At 36.1% G+C, this 20,920-nt stretch overlaps 1 protein-coding gene across 4 annotated transcripts in view; it reads left to right on the forward strand.

Annotated features, from left to right (window-relative positions):
- The window catches only part of PTPRZ1 (protein tyrosine phosphatase receptor type Z1), a 162,890-nt gene that overhangs the window by 119,499 nt on the left and 22,471 nt on the right, over window positions 1-20,920 (forward strand). For 2 of the 4 annotated variants that reach the window (XM_033863182.2, XM_033863183.2), the window contains exons 12-15: window positions 1,922-5,495; window positions 10,467-10,611; window positions 17,185-17,276; window positions 20,245-20,330. In XM_033863182.2, coding sequence (XP_033719073.1) covers window positions 1,922-5,495; window positions 10,467-10,611; window positions 17,185-17,276; window positions 20,245-20,330 — 3,897 coding nt within the window. The remainder of the gene's footprint in view (window positions 1-1,921; window positions 5,496-10,466; window positions 10,612-17,184; window positions 17,277-20,244; window positions 20,331-20,920) is intronic. The other 2 variants (XM_033863184.2, XM_033863185.2) reach the window with 1 other exon arrangement.

Consider the following 20,920-nt stretch of genomic DNA (forward strand, 5'->3'; position numbering starts at 1 on the left):
AGAGATCTGAGTTTAAGCTGATGAGAATGATCTATTCAAGAAAGCAAAAAAATAAAAATACAAAATAGAGGGAAATAGTTGTATTCAGTTCCCGAGAAGATGATAGAGAATGGATTAGAGCGCAAATGTAGGAAATAGAAAGGAAGGGGAACATCTCTTCAGTTACAACAGGATGAGAGGGGCAGGAGTGGATTTTGTTGGTCCCGGTTTTTGATGTTTTAACATTAGGAAGAGGTGTGTTTTTGTCTAGTGGCTTCTACTTTCTCTATAGCCAGGAAAGCCATCTGCTGAGAATGAGGAGAGAAGGAAATGGAGATTTGAATAGAGCAGAGAAAAAGTTTGAAAGTCTTGATAAAGGGTAAGAGTGTGGAGTGATACCAGAAAACTAGGCAAATATGCAGATTTGCAAAAATGAGGAAGAGTTCAGAAACTCCATATTGCTAAGTTGAACATTGATCCTCAGAGAAACTCTGGATCAGATTATGAAACAAGTGTTTGTGAGAACTTCTAAGGAAAGAAGAGTATCTTTCACCAAGAGTGAGTCAAGACAAACTATTCTTATTTCCTTTTACATGAAGTTTCTGGGCTTGAAGATTAGGGGAATATTTATTCAGGAAATTATTTGATAAAATCTCCTGGTTGTCCTTGCGAACAAGGCATCAAACACAATGCAAAATTTTATCAAGAAATACCACTGGTGAGGAAATGTATCTGGGGAATCTAAGAGAATATCCATTTTTAACGACTCACTTCTCAGGGTTATCACATGTGCCTTAAAATAAAAAAATACTTAAAACCAACTGAATAATTAAGCTCTGGATAATGATGCAGACATTAAGCTCGAAAGCTTGTGTTTCATACAGGGCCACTTTCCATGTGTATGAGACAAAAGCTCATGAGCACACGTGGTTAAAGATTCAGATTCTTTCCACTGATATTGGTCACGTTCTCACTGACTAATTTGTACTCGGTAGCTTTTTTCTCTTTTTAAGGCACATGGCCTTAAGAGGTCTAATAGATGGCAGTGCTAACAAACTTACAGAATCATGTCCCACGTGGACAAAAAATATCATATCTTTATACGTTTGGCAATTTAGTTTTCTAAACATATGATTAGATGTTTTATAAAATGCACAGTTTAAAGAAAAAAAGAAAGCATGGGTTTTGGTTGACCTCTAGCCAGATAACTCCTGGGCCATTACAGTGATTAAGTGTCCATGAAAGACTGGGTCACCTGAATAGTGTTTCTAAAGGAGACACGAAATTTAATGACCAGTACTAGAACCATATTTTGACAAGTTGTCTTTAAAATGTCTGCCTCCGTCTAAGATGAAATTCTCAGGGAAAAGTATTTAAAACAAAATAATAAACAAAACCAAAAACCTCTTCCAGTCCTAAACCTTCCTCTCATGATGGCTTAAAAATTGTGATTTATCCTTTAATATAATATCCTTTATATAATATATATCCTTTAATATATATCCTATAATATAATATCCTTTAATATAATATCCTATAATATAATATAATATCCTATAATATAATATAATATAATATAATATCCTATAATATAATATAATATCCTTTAATATAATATATATCCTTTAATATATACAATGAAATATTCTGAATATACAGCTACTTTTGTCTTTGAAGTAAGTTGTTTCATTGCCATTTCATCAAATAAAATAAAATAAAGTAGCCATAAATAAGATGTTTTCATTAAGTTTAGTTACTCTCCCTCAAGGGTAGATAATAACGGTTATAGGATAGTCATGGCTTCTACGGGGTGGTGCTTTATGTGACGTTCCCAAAATCCCACAAGTGGAGATTCACAGCATGATGCAGTATAAGATATTATTAAGATTCCATTTTTCTCTTATTTCCTTATGTCCCATTAAACCTTATTTGTTTTTCAAAGGAGGAAGAAGAGGGAAAGAACACTGAAGAAGACACTGTTGTGAATCCTGGTAGAGACGGTACCACAAACCAGATCAGGAGAAAGGAACCCCAGATTCCTACCACAACAAACTACAACCAAGTAGGAACGAAATACAATGAGGCCAAGACTAACCGGTCCCCAGCAGGAGGAAGCGAATTCTCTGGAAAGGGGGATATTCCCAACACATCCTTAGATTCCACTTCCCAACCAGTCACTGAATTAGACCCAGAAAAAGATGTTCCTTTGACTTCACAGACTGCGACCCAGCTACCATCTCTCACTCTGGCAGACACTTCAGCCTCTTTAAGTGATGGCTCTAAAACTGTTCTCAGATTTCCACAGATGAACTTGTCTGGGACTGTGGAATATTCAAATACAGTTTCTGTAATGGAATCTCCAGAGGTATCTACTGATATCAGTGGGGAAGAGAGTTTATTGACCAATTTCAAGCTCAGTACGGAAGCCGATGATTCTTCAGGCTCCAGTCCCGCAACTTCCGCTGTGCCGTTCGTTTCTGAGAGCATATCCCATGGCTCTGTGTCTTCTTCAGAAATCCCAGAGGCAGTCACATACGATGTCCTTGTACCAGAATCTACGAGAAATGCTTCAGAAGATTCAGCCTCCTCGGGTTCGGAAGAATCTCTGAAGGATCCTTCCGTTGGTGGAAATGTGTGGTTTCCTAGTACTACAGATGTGACAACACTGCCCGACGTTGGATCAGGTAGAGAGAGCTTTCTCCAGACTAATTACACCGAGATGGATATTGATGAATCTGAGAAGACAGCTGAGTCCTCTCCTCCAGGCCCACTGGTGTCACAGGGTCCCTTGGTCACAGATATGGAAATGCTACATTATTCTACCTTTGCGTACTTCCCAACTGAGGTAACACCTCATGCTTTTACTCCATCCTCTGGACAACCCGATTCGGTCCCCACCATCAACCTGGCACACCCACAGACAACTCAACCAGTATACAATGGTGAGACACCTCTCCAACCTTCCTACAGTAGTGAAGTCTTTCCTCTAGTCACCCCTTTGTTGCTTGACAATCAGATCCTCAACACTACCCCTGCTGCTTCAAGTAGTGATTCGGCCTTGCATGCTACGCCTGTATTTCCCAGTGTCGGTGTGTCATTTGAATCCATCCTGTCTTCCTATGATGATGCGCCTTTGCTTCCATTTTCCTCTGCTTCCTTCAGTAGTGAATTGTTTCACCATGTTTCTCAAATCCTTCCACAAGTTACTTCAGCTCTTGAGAGTGATAAGGTGTCCCTGCATGCTTCTCTGCCAGTGGCTGGGGGTGATTTGCTATTAGAGCCCAGCCTTGCTCCATACTCTGATGTGGTGTCACATCAGACCACTACTCGTGCTGCCTCAGAGACCTTGGAATTCGGTGGTAGTGAACCTGGTGTGCTTTATAAAACGCTTATGTTTTCTCAAGCTGAACCGTCCAGCAGTGACGTTATGATGCATGCACGTTCTTCAGGGCCTGAACCTTCTTATGCCTTAACTAATGATGAGGGCTCCCAATACCTCTTCAGTGTTCCTTACAGTTCTGCAGTACCTGTGCATGAGTCTATCCAGGGTTCCTTCCTTAGCAGCCCTAACCACGTACCGATGCCTGAGTCTCCCTTAGTAACCCCAAGCGCACCGTTGCCGCAGCCTACTCATGGCCTCTCTGGTGATGGGGAGTGGTCTGGAGCCTCCTCTGATAGTGAATTTCTTTTATCTGACACAGATGGTCTGACAGCCCTTAACGTGTCTTCACCTGTTTCTGTAGCTGAATTTACATATCCAGCATCTATGTTTGGGGATGATAACAAGCTGCTTTCTAAAAGTGACATAATAAATGGAAATGAGACGGAACCACACATTGCTTCTTTCAGTGAGCTGATTTACCCTTCTGAAAGCACAGTCATGCCCGACCTGTATGATAATGTAAATAAATTGAATGCGTCTTTACAAGAATCCCCTGTTTGCACTTCTAGCGCAAAGGGCATCCTCCCAGGGCTTCTTGCTTTTACTGCTACTAAGGTTTTTGATCATGAGATTAGTCAAGTTCCAGAAAATAACTTTCCAGTTCAGTCTTCACACGCTGTGTCTCAAGCATTTGGTGATACTTCGCTTAAACCTGTGCTTAGCGCAAGCTCAGAGCCAGCATCCTCTGACCCTGCTTCTAGTGAAATGTTATCTCCTTCAACTCAGCTCTTATTTCATGAGCCCTCAGCTTCTTTTAATACTGAAGTATTGCTGCAACCTTCCTTTCAGGCTTCTGATGTTGACACGTTGCTTAAAACTGCTCTTCCAGCTGTGCCTAGTGATCCAATATTGGTTGAAACCCCCAAGGTTGATCACATTAGTTCTACAATATTGCATCTCATGGCATCAAATTCCACTTCAAGGGAAAACACGCTGCACGCTACATCTGTACCAGTCTCTGATGTATCGCCTACTTCTAATATGCACGCTGCTTCACTTCAAGGTTTAACCATTTCTTACGCAAGTGAGAAATATTTTGAACCAGTTTTGCTTAAAAGCGAAAGTTCCCAGCAAGCGGTACCTTCATTGTACAGTAATGATGAGTCGTTCCAAACTGCCAATTTGGAGCTTAACCAGGCCACCCCCCGGGAAGGAAGGCATGCATTTGCTACTCCTGTTTTATCAGTTGATGCACCACCAGATGCGCTTATAAATAAGCTTGTTTACTCTGATGAAGTCTTCACCTCTGCCAAGGGTTCTATGTCTGATGAGGTATTGGCTGGTATTCCAACAGTTGTTTCTGATACAGTTGTAACTGCTGATCATTCTGTCCCTTTAGGAAACGTGTATGTTTCCATTTCAGTTATTTCTCCCAACAAAGATGGTTCTGTAACCACAACCAAGTTGCTGTTTCCTTCTAGAACAACTTCCGAGCTGACTCAGAGTGCCAGATCTGATGCTGATTTAGTGGGTGGTGGTGACGATGGTGATACTGATGATTACGATGATGATGGTTATGATGGCAGAGATAGAGATGGCTTATCCCTAAATAAGTGTGTGTCATGCTCCTCCTATAGAGAATCACAGGAAAAGGTAATGAATGATTCAGACACCCAGGAAAACAGTCTTGTGGATCTGAATAACTCAGTCTCATACTCACTATCCGAGAATTCTGAAGAAGGAAATAAAGTCACAGGTGTAATATCAGACAGTCAGACTGATGTGGACAGAAGTCCTGATAGATCACCACCAACAAATGTGCCACCCCAGAAGCGCAGTGATGGAAAACAGGAAAATGACATTCAGACTGGTAGTGCCCTGCTTCCTTTCAGCCCAGAATCTAAAGCTTGGGCAGTTCCTACAAGTGATGAAGAGAGTGGATCAGGGCAAGCCACCTCAGATAGCCTTAATGATAACGAGACTTCCACAGATTTCAGTTTTCCAGATATTAATGAAAAAGATGGTGATGGGGTCCTGGAAGCAGGTGACTCAGAGATAACTCCTGGATCCCCACAGCCCTCAACACCGACTGTTACTAGCAGGCACTCAGAAGTATTCAACATTTCAGAGGCAGGTTAGTTATGGATCCAAGGGACAGATTGAGGTGTGGTGGCCTTTTGCCTCAAAAAATAGAAAAATCATGGGAAGAGAAGTTTGGTAAAATGACCATCATTTTTTAAAATCAAGATATTCACAAATCAATTTACAGTTTTTAAAATATGATTTTCCTCATTACTTCAAATGCATACTCAATGTGTTTCGATCCTTAAGTTAACACTCTCCAAAACAGATAAGGTGATTTTATTTATTGTCAATTTTTTCGTATTCTGCAAGATACCTATTACATGTGAGAGCAATTATTGTGTGCATAATACATTTTCAGTACACTGCTTTTTAAATGATAGATTGGAGTGTGTTTTAGATGATTTTAATTTTAAGGTTTACTCATATTCTAAAATAAGTTGCCAACTAATTCTATTGAATTATAAAACGAATTATAAACTGATAATAATACGATATATGTATCACCTCTCTCTGGCCCACCCAATGGAAAGGAGTTAGATAATTGCACATCCACATCAGCTTGGGGGCTTTAAAAAAAGTCCTAGTGCTAAGTTTTGAGAGTTAATGGTAAGATTTTTCTTAAGATTTTAATTTTTAAAAATTGTCTTTGTTTGATTACCTTAATGTTGCCTAAAGAGGGCAGTGTGAACTAACAAAATACATTCTACTTTATACTTGCTGTTATACACCTTTCTAAGAAGTTAAATAACGGCCATTAATATGCATAGTGTGTATAGGTATTGTATGACAAGATGTACAACACCAGAACATTTTCTGTAGAAATGCATTTCATTTGTTAATGTATTTTATGCAAATTAATTTATCAGCCAGATGTTTCTTCGAGCAGATTACTTGCAGCATATAAAATACAGATGTTTGCTTTAGATGCCAATGGGAGAGAAAAGGGGAAATTCAAAACCATTAAGAATATGAAATACTAGATAATTTCATTGCATTGATCATAAGAGTTTTATCATTTGCTTTTGTTACATTTTAAGGCATTTTTTAAATCAACAATGAAAATATTTAAATCTCAACAGTAAGTCAAAAGATAGGCTAAAGTAAATCTTGCACTCTTGTTGCATAAAAGTAGGTATGTAAAATCCAAAACATAGACAACAATCTCATTAGTATAGTTTTCCTCTTTGTTATTTCCATCCCTTGAATTAGTTATCTACTTTTCCTTCAGTGCAGCAGCAATTAAAAGTTTGTACATTTTGATAGAGAAGTTTTTCTACATTCTGACTTGATACCTGTTTAACATTTCGTTCCAGTTTAAACATTTACATTCTGTTATGTGAAAATGAGTAAGGAATTCATGAATCACCATATTTCATTAGTGTTGCCATGTATATGAATTGTTATCTGGCTTCAAATATAGTCCTTGTGTGTTTTTTAATTTTTATTAGATTTATTTAGAAATAAAACATCAGGAACCCATCCATTTTTCTGTCTTTTTAGGTAGTGACATCATCTGTATGTTCTTGCTAGATTATGCTGTTATGGAAAGACTATATATACTGTAAAATGCCAAACCTTAAATTATTGACTAAAACTTAGCAATTTCTCTTCAATGCACTAATTAGATTTATTTAATTTGAGTGTGTTCTCCCACTGATGAGGAAAACAATACAAATATAACATCTGACAGCAGCAAGTAACATAATTAATGAAGTAAATAAGATCATACAGGATTAGGGAAAAATTCTTGCCTATTTTTAAAACATATCTGTAAAAAAAATATGTAGTCTGTCTTATCCAATAATTGAATATGCCTCTTTATCAAATGCATATAGACTAATTCTGAAGCTTATCATTTTATTACCTACTTCTAGAATGTAGAATAATTTACAAGACATGCTCGTCAAAATAATATAGATAAGGCAGATATTAGTATCTGCAATTTATGAATGCATAAACTGAGTCCCAAAGATACTAGATTGCTTGATCTAGGTCACATAGGGAGTTAATAAAAAACTGAGACTGGAAACATGTGTCATTGGTGTCTGTCTCTTAGGGACTACGTTTTCATGATTGAGAACAATAAAATATGTATAATGCTTAATTTGTAATACCAAAATTCTAGTGTTTTATTCTCAAAGTGAATTTTAAAATATTAATCTTAGTTCTTGTTTTCTAATTGTCTGTTAGCACATTTTTGTCTTATCATTTAGGTAACTCATATACACTACGGAGCCATATCCAAAAAGATATTTAGTGTCAACTAATGAATATAAAAATCAGTATAACTAGTTGTTCCTCATTGTAGTATATACAAAGCAGCCAGGGGATTGTCTACTTTCATGTGGTATCTCATCTTATATAAAATATCTAAGTTTCATTATATGTAATTACCATGGATTTATCATTCTAACTCCCTAATTAAAAGGCTTGTTTTAAAATCAGACATCCCAGAGAACGTATGAGAAAAGTCTATATACAGGACTCTGTGTGTGTGCATGTGTGTGTATAGTGCATGTATATAGAGTGTATGATATATATGTGGTAATTTGTTATATGTTTTATGTGTTATATATCTTACATATGTATCACATATTTGATCAGACATATCTCATGTATATGTATGCACATACATCTATATAAATGAGATATGTATGTATGTAGATACATATATATATATACACATACACCCATATACATAACTGCAGTGAATATTTGTGGTCATTGAAGACCAGTATAATTATATAACCTCACTCTGCATGTAAGTTAATGTACATCATTGGTTCTCAAGCTTTAATGTGGATCAGAATCACCCAGAGGACTTGTTAAAACACAGATTGCTGGGTCTTAGCCACAGAGTTTCTGATTCAGTAGATTTGGGATGGTTGGAGAGGGGCTGAAAATGTGCATTTCTACCAAGTTCCAGGTGATGTCGATGCCGCTATTCTGGGGGACACACTTCAAGTATGACTGAAATAGACAATAATACTAACCTGCATTTGTAATTTCTAGGTACCAGGGACTTTGCTAAGTGGCTTATTTCCTTTGTTAACCACAGACTTTCTACTTAGGTAACAATAATTACAATAGGAAACAATGTAAAGACAATTGTGTATAAAGCAAGATGCTTTCCTAAATTTCTTTAAAAAATACCGGTACATTCACCGTCAGATTATTTAGGCTTCTAGATGAGTCTCCCTACAATATGTAATGACCAGAGCATATGAGTAACATAATAAAAGGTAAAGTTCAGCCTTCTCTCACAAGAATATTAACTACAGCTCAGGAATCAGTTGACTTACCGATTACTGACTTACATATATATATATATGGCTAAGGGGGTGGGTTACAATATTGACTTACAATATTCCCACTTTTTATACAGCTTTATTATTTCTAGTCACAACTTTGAATTCTGCTTTTTTCTAGCAAATCCTTCCATAGTTATAAAAACAAACATCTTGGGACATTTGGTTGTCACTTATAGATGCATTTCCTATATGAGTGGATTAAATTCTTGACCCTTTCTGCATCATCTCTTCTTACAGAAGGAAGCTATCATTTTAACTCTTAAGTTCTCTCCAGTTAGATATATTTCAATGCTATATTTATGAATTTGTGACTATCAAATTTATTCTCAAATATTTTCAACTAAATTGATAATATTTTCAATTAAATAGATTGCTGTTGTCTCATATCACTAAGAATTAGGTACTTGGTATAAAAGCACCAAACGTACCAAATGTGTAGGAGGCAATGTAGACTCTGATGAGGGGCTTAAACTTCGTTATTCCAGAAGTTCTACAGGTAGACAGGATAAGGGCTGTTACTTTGTAGCAGTGTCAGCGTATCATCCTGGTAGAATGGTTCTAATGTTCAATCATCTTGGTTTCACACTGCACACACCTCAGAGTAAAAGGGAAGAATTGTGACTGGCCACTGACACCCTGCAGTCCTGAAACTTTTTTTTAACAACTCAGAATGATAGCTTCAGTTGCAGTGATTTTGAAAATGCTAGAATAATAATGTACCTGATTGGTCACAAAGATAGTTATTTGCCATCTTTTAAAATTAACCAAAGGACAGAATTTAGACATTTTCATAATTTACACTTGCGTATTTAAAAAGAATTTCTTAGATCTGTGCATTCCTTCAATTTACATGCAATAGTATTTTTATTGTTGATAAAGAAAAACAGTTGGTAAGAAGGGCATTCAAAATAACATCTTAAAAGCAACCTACATTTAAATGTTAAACAGTTTGCTGGATTGAAGGGTTATCCTAATGTAAGGAGGGTTATCCTAAGATCCTCTCTTCATGAAATTATTAATTGCTTCTAATTATTTACCTAACTGTGGGATTAAAAATATTTCCATTACAATTAATTTTGGGAAATCAAGATTATATGTGGTGATTCAGTAAGTAGCACTGTTTTCCCTGATCATTTTATTTAGAAGCTGAATAGTTTTCTTATTTTAATATTTTCATGTCCCTTTTACTAAGCTTTTCAAGGCAAGATTATACTTCTTGCCATGGCACCTCTAGGTTGTCAATCTTTGTTGGGATATTATAGTTCTTCAGCTCTGATCGGCTGCCTTACTTTATTTTTCTCTTTTTTTGTGAGTTTATTCGTTTGTTTTTGAAGTATAATTGATCTATAACACTATGTTAGTCCCTGTTACACAACATAGTGATTTGATATTTCTGTACATTTCAAACTGATCACCACAATAAGTCTAGTTACGATCTGTCACCATACAAAGATATTACATAGTTATTGACTGAATTCCCCACACTGTATATTTCATTCCCATGACTCACTTATTTTGCAACTGGATAGCCTGCCTTACTTTTTAAGCTTTGTGTTACTTAAATTAGCTTATGATCATAGACCTTGCTTGTCTCATAGAGTCGAAATTTTAAAGGTAAGCAACAGCAGTGAAGATTGCAGTTATTCGGTTGAAAAATGTGCTTTTCCTTAAGCTTAAATATCAACTTTCTCAATTTTCTCCGACTACAGAGGCCAGTAATAGTAGCCATGAGTCTCGTATTGGTCTAGCTGAGGGGTTGGAATCCGAGAAGAAGGCAGTTATACCCCTTGTGATCGTGTCAGCCCTGACTTTTATCTGTCTAGTGGTTCTTGTGGGTATTCTCATCTACTGGAGGTAAGTTGAGTGTTTGTTTTGGATATGCATTTCATAAAGCTCAGATTTTTGCCTTTGTTTTACCTGAATGCTTTTCAAAGCATATTCAAAATTCCCTTTACTTGAGAGCTACCATTAATTTATCCAGGTAACTATGAGTAAGGTGAAATTTGTGAATCCAAAGACATAATATTAAAAGATTTGACTGTTCTTCATACTTCTGTCAAACAATTAAAGGCGAAATGGAGGAACTTTGGTTTCAGTTAATATTTAATACAGCATTTCAACAGTTGCACTTTCATATTCATCTAATTAGCATTCAAACATTATCATAGCATTTAATATAAATCTAAGCTTCTCAGTTAAATGCTCCAGCTGTTATAACTTTAAAAGTTATTATTTTAGAAAACATAGTTTTTGATATAGTGAAATATACTTTTATATATAGCAGCGGATTTTGTACAAGATACATATCAATTGCATACTAATACAAAAAATGATAACCCATGCACAAAAGTAAAAATTAAGCATTAAAATATAATTTGAAAATAAATGACTATATTAAGATGGATGGGATTTTTAAATTCATTATAATTTGCCTTGAAGATGAGCTATAGCTTCATTCTTATCAATAATCTCTTGAAACCTTTAAAGGACAAGGAAAATTGTACCCACTGTAAGCTTCCCATCCTACAGCAAGCAGAACGCACTGCAAAGTGATAAGATTACTAGGGACACAATGTAAATCAGTATAACTGTTATAACTGTGTCTGTTGGAAAACAAGGACTTTATGATGATATAAGGAATCATATCTGTAAACTAAGAAAGGATATAGCTTAGTACTCTATACTTCTGTTTTAAAAGAGAATTTTGTTCAGAAGATTTATAATCAGTTTCTTTTTTTTTAGCAACCTCTGTCTGTAAGTTCATATCACCACTCTTTGTGTTATTCCAAAATATATTCTCTCAGTTTATTCAAAAATATTTAGTATGTTTATTGACTGTTTCCCATGTGCCTAGTACTCTGTGAACTACTATGGGAAAGTATAAAAGAAGGAATGAATGAATGAATGAGAATCACCACTGTCAAGAAATTTATGCTTATTGAGGGGAAAGAATTTTCCATGCAAAATTTATAAAAAATTACACAAAAGTGTATGCATGGCAGCTGAAATCTCTAATGCTAAGAGAGGTCAGAGAAGAAGGGATCTTGATAAGCCAGAATGGGCAGGGTGAATGTAAAATGTCAGGCTTGAGCTGGATAGGATTCAGAAACAGGAGCTAAAGGAGAAGGGCATTCCAGTCAGGGTCTTATGTAACTTGAGTACAGAGTGTTAGTTTAAAATATGAGCACTCGGGCTTCCCTGGTGGTGCAGTGGTTGAGCGTCCGCCTGCCGATGTAGGGGATACGGGTTCGTGCCCTGGTCCGGGAAGATCCCACATGCCGCGGAGTGGCTGGGCCCGTGAGCCATGGCCGCTGAGCCTGCGCGTCTGGAGCCTGTGCTCCGCAACGGGAGAGGCCACGGCAGTGAGAGGCCTGCGTACCGCAAAAAAAATAATTAATTAAATAAAATATAAGCACTCTTAGGGTTTTATGTATGTATTTTATATCTAACTATCAAATGTCCTGATAAGATTTGTTACTCTTACTTACCAATTTACAAATTTCACATATCTGTCCAACTCACAACCATTTGAAGTTGATTCACTTCCAAATGTAACTTTTTAGATCAGTAACACGAATACACGAGGGGTAGTATTTGCTGACTTAATGACAATGTTAGTGCATTCTTCAAGGTTTGTGTGAATTATTCAAATTCCAGTGTAGCTGCATTTGTGAGCAATATGATTTCACTATCCAATATGGAAACATTTTCGACTTTTGTGGAAACTACAGCCTGTAGAAAGGTTTAAAAATCGAATGGCATACCAACAAGAGTCCTAACAGGTGTATGGTCCTTATACGTTTTTCCAGTTTATATATTAAAACACTTTTCTGACCTAATTCTTGAGGAGAAAAAATAATCGCAAAGTGGTATAATAAATCCACTCTTTTGCCTAATTTATCTAACTCGGTCTCTCATGTTTTGTGTAAACCTTGAGAAGAAGCATGTCGTAGCAGGAAGACAGAACAAATCAGAGGTGATAAATCTGGATCCCTTTCCCAGTTCTTCCTGACATTTGTTATATGGCCTTGGACAAGTCACTTACCCATCTAGGAATGAAACTTTCCTCTTTTTACCATTTGCGGGGAAAGATCATCTTTAAGATTGCTGTCAGACTTTCTTTAGGGTCTCTGTGATGAATACAGCATGATGAATGTTGTTTCATTTTTGTATAAGGATCCAAAAAAATGGAATCATAATTACACATTTCTAGCTTTTAATTCTAAATACTGTGATGAAAAGGTGTAAATTAAATAATCAGATCAACATTGATTGATAGGACCTATGTCTATAAGTTTAAAACAGTCATCACTTTTTTCCTCATGGCTGACGGAAAATTAGCAGGAGACATAGTTATCAACACTTAGCACATAGACGTGAAGACATTCACTGCTGATACAGAACAGATGGACCATTAGATATTGAATCTTGTCATACATTAAATAATATGCCTTGAAATTATTTTCCAGATATTTTAAGGTATAATTTACGTGAGCCAAATCATAAGTTTTAAAACGCAAAATTACTTCCATAAGGAATATTTTCAGAAAGTTCTTTTTAAAGACAACAAAGGGTACATTTTGGAGAGCTTTTTTAATAGTTAGAATCTGAAAAATACCAAGGCTATATTCAACAAAACAGCACTCCATCAAAAGCTATATAGAACAGAACTTTCCATAGACACACTTGTTCTGGCTGGGGAGAGTGGGAAGAGAAGCAATATGAATTCTCTCTTGATCTTACATTTAAATTTGTGGGTCACTAGTAGCTACCAACCCAGAATGGAGGCCTCCCAGTACCATGCTGCCTTTTAAGTAGAATGTCACTTCCTAGGTAAGACTGTACTATAAAGGGTACCTAGGCCATGTACAGATGATCTTCATCCAGAATTTATCCTGTACTATTTTAATTTTTCCCACTTTTAAGCTTATTGGTATGATTTATAAGATTCTTTTGTTATTTATTAATGCAAGTATCATTACAAGACCACTTATTTTCTAAAACCAACGAATGTTTGATTACATAGCTGAAAAGTATAGAGCTGGTATATACCCAGATACTATGATGAATATTAGCAACATGTTAAACCGCTATACTAATATGTTTTAATTTACCTTTTCCTCTTCTAAGAGATGCTACCTTCTTCCCATTCTCTCAGACACATCCTCTATCCATCCATCCATCCGTCTATCCATTCATTTTTCTCTAGCTATGTATTCCACCTCTCCCTCCCAAATGTTTTGAAATTTTAGGTTAATCTCATTTGAGGCTCAGGTAGGCAAGAGAGTCTAGGATGCAGCCGAATACTTTGTGGTTGGTGGAATTTACTTACTACTGGAAATCTGTCTAATCATTCAACACTTAATACCTATTGTACTCCTGGCATTGCATTAAAAATTGAGTCTACATAAATCAAAAGACATGGCCCCATCTTTAAAAAAAAAACATAATGAGCATAAAAGCACAAAACAAATATACTGCAAAATACTATAACCACCGATTAATTAAAATATTTAAAATAAAATAATGGAGAATAATGTCCAGGAAGTGAAGGTCATCCTTGGATTAATTAAGCATACTTTTCAAAGCAGTCTTAAGGTGAGTGTGAATGGAGATTTGCGTTGGGTATAATAGAAACAGAAACTGGAGTGCAAGAGTCTGCTTAGGAAATGAGAGGCTGTTTCACAGGGAGGAAACCACTGAGTTGTCTTTAAAAAGGAAGTGTTTGCATGGCACATTAGTGACTGAGGCATTTTGGTCAGAAGAACCATGTTTAAAGCAGGGAGGAGAAATACTGAGTTAGAGCAGGAAAAGACATGTTCAATGATCTACAACATGTTTGTGTTATTGGATATAAACTTCAAGGAGAAAAGTCAAAAAAGATTTGGACCACAGATAGGTAGGGTTTAGGTATTAAAAGATTTGGGGTACTATAATCTAAAAATCTGTAAAGCACAGAACTAGAGCCAATATGTCAAAGTAACAGGGAGATAGATTTGGGGCTCGATACAAAAAAAATATCAACAGTAGGAGGCATAACATTGGAAAAGGAGAGTCTCCTCTTTGGGTACCATTTGGAGATACTTACAAGAGATTGAGTTTTGAGTTAGTACAAGAAATGTCTAGTAACTAAAGATGGTTCATAAAGAAGTAAGCTCCTTGTCACTGAAGGTATTCAAACTGGGTCTTTTTAATATGTCAGAGATGCTAGGGAAGGGACTCTTGTATCAGCTGTGATATTGCACTAGGTCCCTTAAGGTATTTTACAACTTTAAGATTCATTGAAAAATAAATAGAAACCCTTTCAACCGGCTTGTGTAACCATATTTTAGAGGAATCAAGGAGGTTTTAATTCAGTGATCTTAAAAGCAGGTGTATCAAATCCAGTGTTTTCATATCAGTGTGTCAGGAAATACTACATCTGTGGTTACACAGGTAAGCCACACTTTCCCTGTAGTTCCTGCTCCAGTCTGGTGTCAATTCTGCTCAAATGTGGACTTTCAGTAGGATAGTTTCTTTATCATGAGACCTGTGACCCTCATCTTTCCCATTTCTCATTAGTCTGCCATGCTCTTTCACCTTTCCAGGATATGAACCTCGCTCAGGGTCCCTTTGACCCCACATTGCAGTTGATTCTACATCCACTCGTCTTCCTCCTACATCACCTCTTCTCTGTTGAAGACATTCCTGTGTTCTGTCAGTTATCTATGCTCTCACAGGCTTGATTATTAAAGGTTATAACATCACAGCAGAGGGCTAGTTTTTTGCTATGCATATCGTCGCCTTTGAATTTTTTTTTTTGGCTTGTGACATTATATAATTTTGTACTATTCATAATTATAGCAGTGAATTCATTGAGCAAATATTTCAGGGCACCTACAACATGCCAGACATTATTCTTAGCACTGAGGACTAACAATGACATAAGACAAGTACCTTGCCCTTTGGGGGCTTACATTCTGGTGAGGGAGGACCAACTAAAATTATGAAACATGAATAAACAAATATATAAATAAAGTATTTCAGATAGTGATAAGTGCCACAAAGCAAACAAAAGGGGGAAGAATAGTGACTTGGCTGGCAGGGCTGGTACTTTTAGCTCAGGTGGTCAGAGAAGGACTCTCAGAGGATGTGGCATTTTAGCCAATGCATAAATGATGGGAAAGAGGCAAGTGGCCAGAGGGAACATCAAGAACCAGGGCCCTGAGATGATCCTGGCGGGTTTCTTAGAGGGAGAAAGAAAGAACCAGTGGGCTAGAGCCTAGTGGGTGCAGGTAGGAGTTGTAGGAGGTGAAACCGCTGGGGTTCGAGGGGACCAGGTGGCAGAGGGTCTTATAGCCCTTGCTGAAATAATGGAATATCATTGTAATTCCAGTGGGAAGCCACTGAAGAATTCTGTGCAGGAAAATGATTATTGAAAAAAATATCACAAATTGAAGTGTGTCATGTAAGAACAAATGTTACGTTAAAGCTCATTAGGATAAATATCCTGTCGCTTGGATCTTTTAAATGGAAAATGAGATTGGCATTTTCCCCTAAGCAGATCTTTCCATTTAAACTTAACCACTCATGAGTAATGCTTCAAATAAATTAAATGACCCACATCAAAGAGTGTCATTAGCAGTATTAATTTAAAAATTTTTTAAATTAAGGACCGTTTGCATTAGTTTACAGCAGCAGTTGGTTCTTTGCTCTTCTCAATTGTTTGTAGTGAGAGATGTTACTCTTATTATCTGAATGAAAATAGATTCAGGTGACATTTTAGGTCACGGTTGTCGTTGATTCCAAATATATTCATTCTCAAAACTCTCATCAAGGCTAGCATCTGTTGGAGAGAAAATCACCCCTGTTTTTGGTTATATGCTCACTATTTCCTCACCTCGTTTTGTTATTACTGCATTATCATACTTATAATATAAAGCTGCCTTCTTTTTTCATCAAAATGTTACCACACTAGAATTTCATTTCTATGTGGTCACAGCTTGATGCCTTTTGCTAGCAGCTGAATATCCTCAGAACGGCACAGTCCCTTAAATATTGAGTGAAAATAGCTTTGGACAGGCTTTCTTTTCCACTCTGGTCCTGTCCAAGATGGCAAGACATCCTGGTATACGGCAACAGTGGAAGAGTAACTAGGGCATGGAGGTGTCCGACTCCTTGGCACCAACTGCCAAGTTCAAGTGTCATCTCTGCTTCTACCATGTCTGATATCTGCTCAGTCTTCTTCATCTGGTACAGGTAAAGCTGAGATAAATTTGGAGGCTATAAAATTCTCTAATAACGGTGTTTTGTAAAAGTAGGTGATAAGTAGATGATTTCCACTTATGTTTTAATTCTGGAGATTTCTGTCATAATCTTTAAGCATCTTGGAAATTGTCTTGCTGACCATGCCAGCTAGTAGTATAAATTGCTTTCTTTTCTTTCCAGGAAATGTTTCCAGACTGCACACTTTTACTTAGAGGACAGTACATCCCCTCGAGTAATATCCACACCTCCAACACCTATCTTTCCAATTTCAGGTAATAGCTTAAAGTGTGACCCTGAGTAGCTGGTAGATGTTAAATGAAAAGCGTGATGTTGGAAGGTTTTTCCTTATTGGAGTACTTTGCAAATGGCTATAATGTAGATTAGTTAAATGTTTGTGTTGCCCAAAATATTATGTATCAGGCATTCAGGTTTATAACTCGTTCTTGTTAATTTTGAACATTCTTGGGACTTCCCTGGTGGCACAATGGTTAAGAATCTGCCTGCCAATGCAGGGGACACGGGTTCGAGCCCTGGTCCAGGAAGATCCCACATGCCGCAGAGCAACTAAGCCCGTGCGCCACAACTGCTGAGCCTGCGCTCTAGAGCCCGTGAGCCACAACTACTGAGCCCACGCGCCTAGAGCCCGTGCTCCACAACAAGAGTAGCCACCGCAATGAGAAACCCACGCACCACAATGAAGAGTAGCTCCCGCTCACCACAACTAGAGAAATGAAGACCTAAACAGTCAATAAATTAATTAATTAATTAATTTTTTAAAGTAATTAATAAAAAAATGTTTTGAACAGTCTTAACCATACAGGTAATGTGGCAAAATAATTTATAGCTGTTCAGATGTTATATGTTAAAGAACATAAATATTTATAGCAATAAAATATCAGTAAGGAATAATGCTGACTTTCAGTCATTTGCATTCCTTTAATGGAAACCTAAACAACAAAAGTCAGACTAAATCATTGCAGTAAGGATGGACAGGACAAAACCCACAAAAGTAAGGATAACGTTTAGTTCCCTTCTGATTATCTGAGTGTATGTGAGAAAAGGTTTCTTAACTACATTACGGGGAAAAAAAGAAATTTTAAAATGGTGAGGGTACAAGAAAAACTTGAGCACAAAGAATGCGTGGTTGCCGGAAATACTTTAAGTGAAAATGTCAGTTGTATCCGTGGGAAAACATCAACTGTTTTATCAGAACTTACCTAGTTAACAATATTCAAGAATTAACCAGGGTCATTTTAAGACCCTTACTGACCCTAGAGTTCACACTGTAACTAAGGTCACAGACACTTATGAATTAACATTTTATAACATTTCAGAATGAAAAGTGCTAACAATAATAAAAAAAAAAAGTTTACTAGAAATGTGCGAATTAAGGAAGCAGAACTGGAGGACAGAGGACGAGACGAGGACACGGAGAGTCACCAAACCAGGGAAAGCAAATGGAAACATTCCACTCTACATCTTTGTACAGAAGCCTCTTTTTAAATTGTCTGAGATGCCAGATGTTATTGCTTGAGGCTCAAATTCTACATGAAGTTATCTCCTGAAGTCTCATGATTTCAAAAACAAAAATAAAGAAGAGAAGCATTTTCCTTGTAATTTGCAGCAGGCATAGGAATAAGAAGTGTTTTGCTCCTTTACCTCTTTTATCAACTCTATCAACTCTGTGTCTTTAACCACCACTGTTTTGTTTTTCTAGTTTATATTAAAATTCTTTCTTTTAGTACAGCACAATTTCTCATTAACATATTTAGAATTTTGAGACCAGTTGCTCTTGGTGATCTGTTGTGTTTAGTTCCCTTCACTTTCAAACATACCTCTTCTACATATCCTGTCAGCGTGGGTATGCAAATTAACTATACCATTATCCAAAGTCCAACACAGTTTATTATTAACAATAAATAAAATAATCCAAAATCGGGTTGTCCAGGAAATCCAGAATCCCCTGTTCCACTTCTTAGAAGAAAGGTGCTCAAGGGCATCTCCTCCTTTTACTTGCAGACCAATTCGTAAAAGAATTACCAAAAGACATGATGGCAAATGAGAAGTAGTCAGTTTGCTTGTGGAAAGAGGTTAGCTGTGCAGGATAATATCCATGGTTTTGACGAAGCTTTACTAGGAGAACTAACGATTTAGATGTGACAAGTTATTTCTGTTTTCTTGTCTAATTATAAAAGCTACTTCTAGGCAAGATCCTTCTGTAGGTGTGAAGGTGAAATTACACCTTTGTCTAGTGTTTCTTAAGGTTAACTCGCTAATTCAATTTTAGTATTCAGGTATACTCATCTAAAAGAGAACAGATGGATTCTAATTTTTTTTAAATCAACAAATTCTTGGCAACTGAAGCTTAAAAATATTAAATGGCCTAGATGCTGAACATCTGTTGATGTAGATAACTGGTTCTAGTGAAATGTGTTTGATGTTTCCTTGTCAGAGGAAGGAAATTGTGAAATTGCACACTGTGAACTAGTAATATGTTTAATCTAAGAAAGTCTTTCCAGGAAAAAAAAAAAAAAAAAAACAGAACCAAGTAAAATAAGTTGGCCCCTTCACAATTAATTAACAGATCCAATGACTTTGTTTACATAGCATATTTTCAAGTTAGAATTCTTGAAATTTTACAGATTAAAAGTCCCAAAGGTTTTTGACATTATCCTTAATGAATAGTCTGCATATAAATGTTTTCTATTATTTATAGAAAGAAGGAAAAAATGTTTTCAAATGTAAACATCTGACTATTTAACGGAGAGGCATTAAACTGCACAATTTTATAAAACTGAAATTGCACGATATATTATGTTTAGTCCAGGGTAAAATTGAAAATATATTATTTCTGCATTTTTTCCCCAGAATTTGCAGGCAACTCCCACTCATGTTAAAGGAAGTTATCCATAAAGAGATGCAGTCCATTGATAAGAAGTGAGGCTGTGATATTATTTATAACTTAACATTGAAAATTAAGTTTCTCTTTAGAGTATGAAAGGAAAAGAGATTCCTGATCAAATCAGAATTCTAAAATGCAGGTTATGATTGAAAGTTAATATAGAGAAAATTGATAATTGTTGCTGAATGTTTCTTTGAACATAAATTCAGTCGGGATTATAGGAATAAGTGAACCTTGAAGTTGTTTTAGAAGAAGCCTCTTTATAAATCTCTATAAATGAGAGGCACATTTATTTCTGTTGAATTATCCTTTCCAACATGATTTTTTTATTCACTTAGATGATGTTGGAGCAATTCCAGTAAAGCACTTTCCAAAGCATGTTGCAGACTTACATGCAAGTAGTGGGTTTACTGAAGAATTTGAGGTATGATTTTAATATGTCTATTTTAAATAATATGGAAAATAGTAAATTTTTAAAATTCAGCAATAGGCTATTTCTTGACATTGAAACCATTTTCACCTCTAGCAAGATTATTAGTTCCATAATCAATTATGTGTTTAGGATATGTGTTATGTTTATCATACAATTTAGAAAATTGGTTTTCCATTTTAAAATTCAAGTTGTAAAAGTGGAAAAAACAAAAACATTGTTAATTCTCTCCCATAAACTCAGAGCTCTAGTATTCTTTTTTAAATCTGAACTAGTAACACTGATTCCTTTTAATTTCCTAAATTATATAAATTATAGTAAACTAGTAAATTTCATAATTTTTAGCCAAAGTACATACAAGTTCTTAATTGTAAGGACTACAACAGTGTAAATGCAGAAGCATTTATTATACAAGGCATAATAAATATTATACAAGAAGGTAAAACCCCATCTTCTCAAGAAAATATGCATTTCTAAAAAACATTTGAACTTCACAATCAGTGAAGATTTTTCTAGTAGTATTCTGTAAAACACTCTTAGATGGTAGGGGCAGAGAAATTTACTGCAAATTTATCATGGCCCAC

The sequence above is a fragment of the Tursiops truncatus genome, chromosome 9, assembly GCF_011762595.2.
Source record: "Tursiops truncatus isolate mTurTru1 chromosome 9, mTurTru1.mat.Y, whole genome shotgun sequence".
In the NCBI taxonomy this organism is placed as follows: domain Eukaryota; kingdom Metazoa; phylum Chordata; class Mammalia; order Artiodactyla; family Delphinidae; genus Tursiops; species Tursiops truncatus.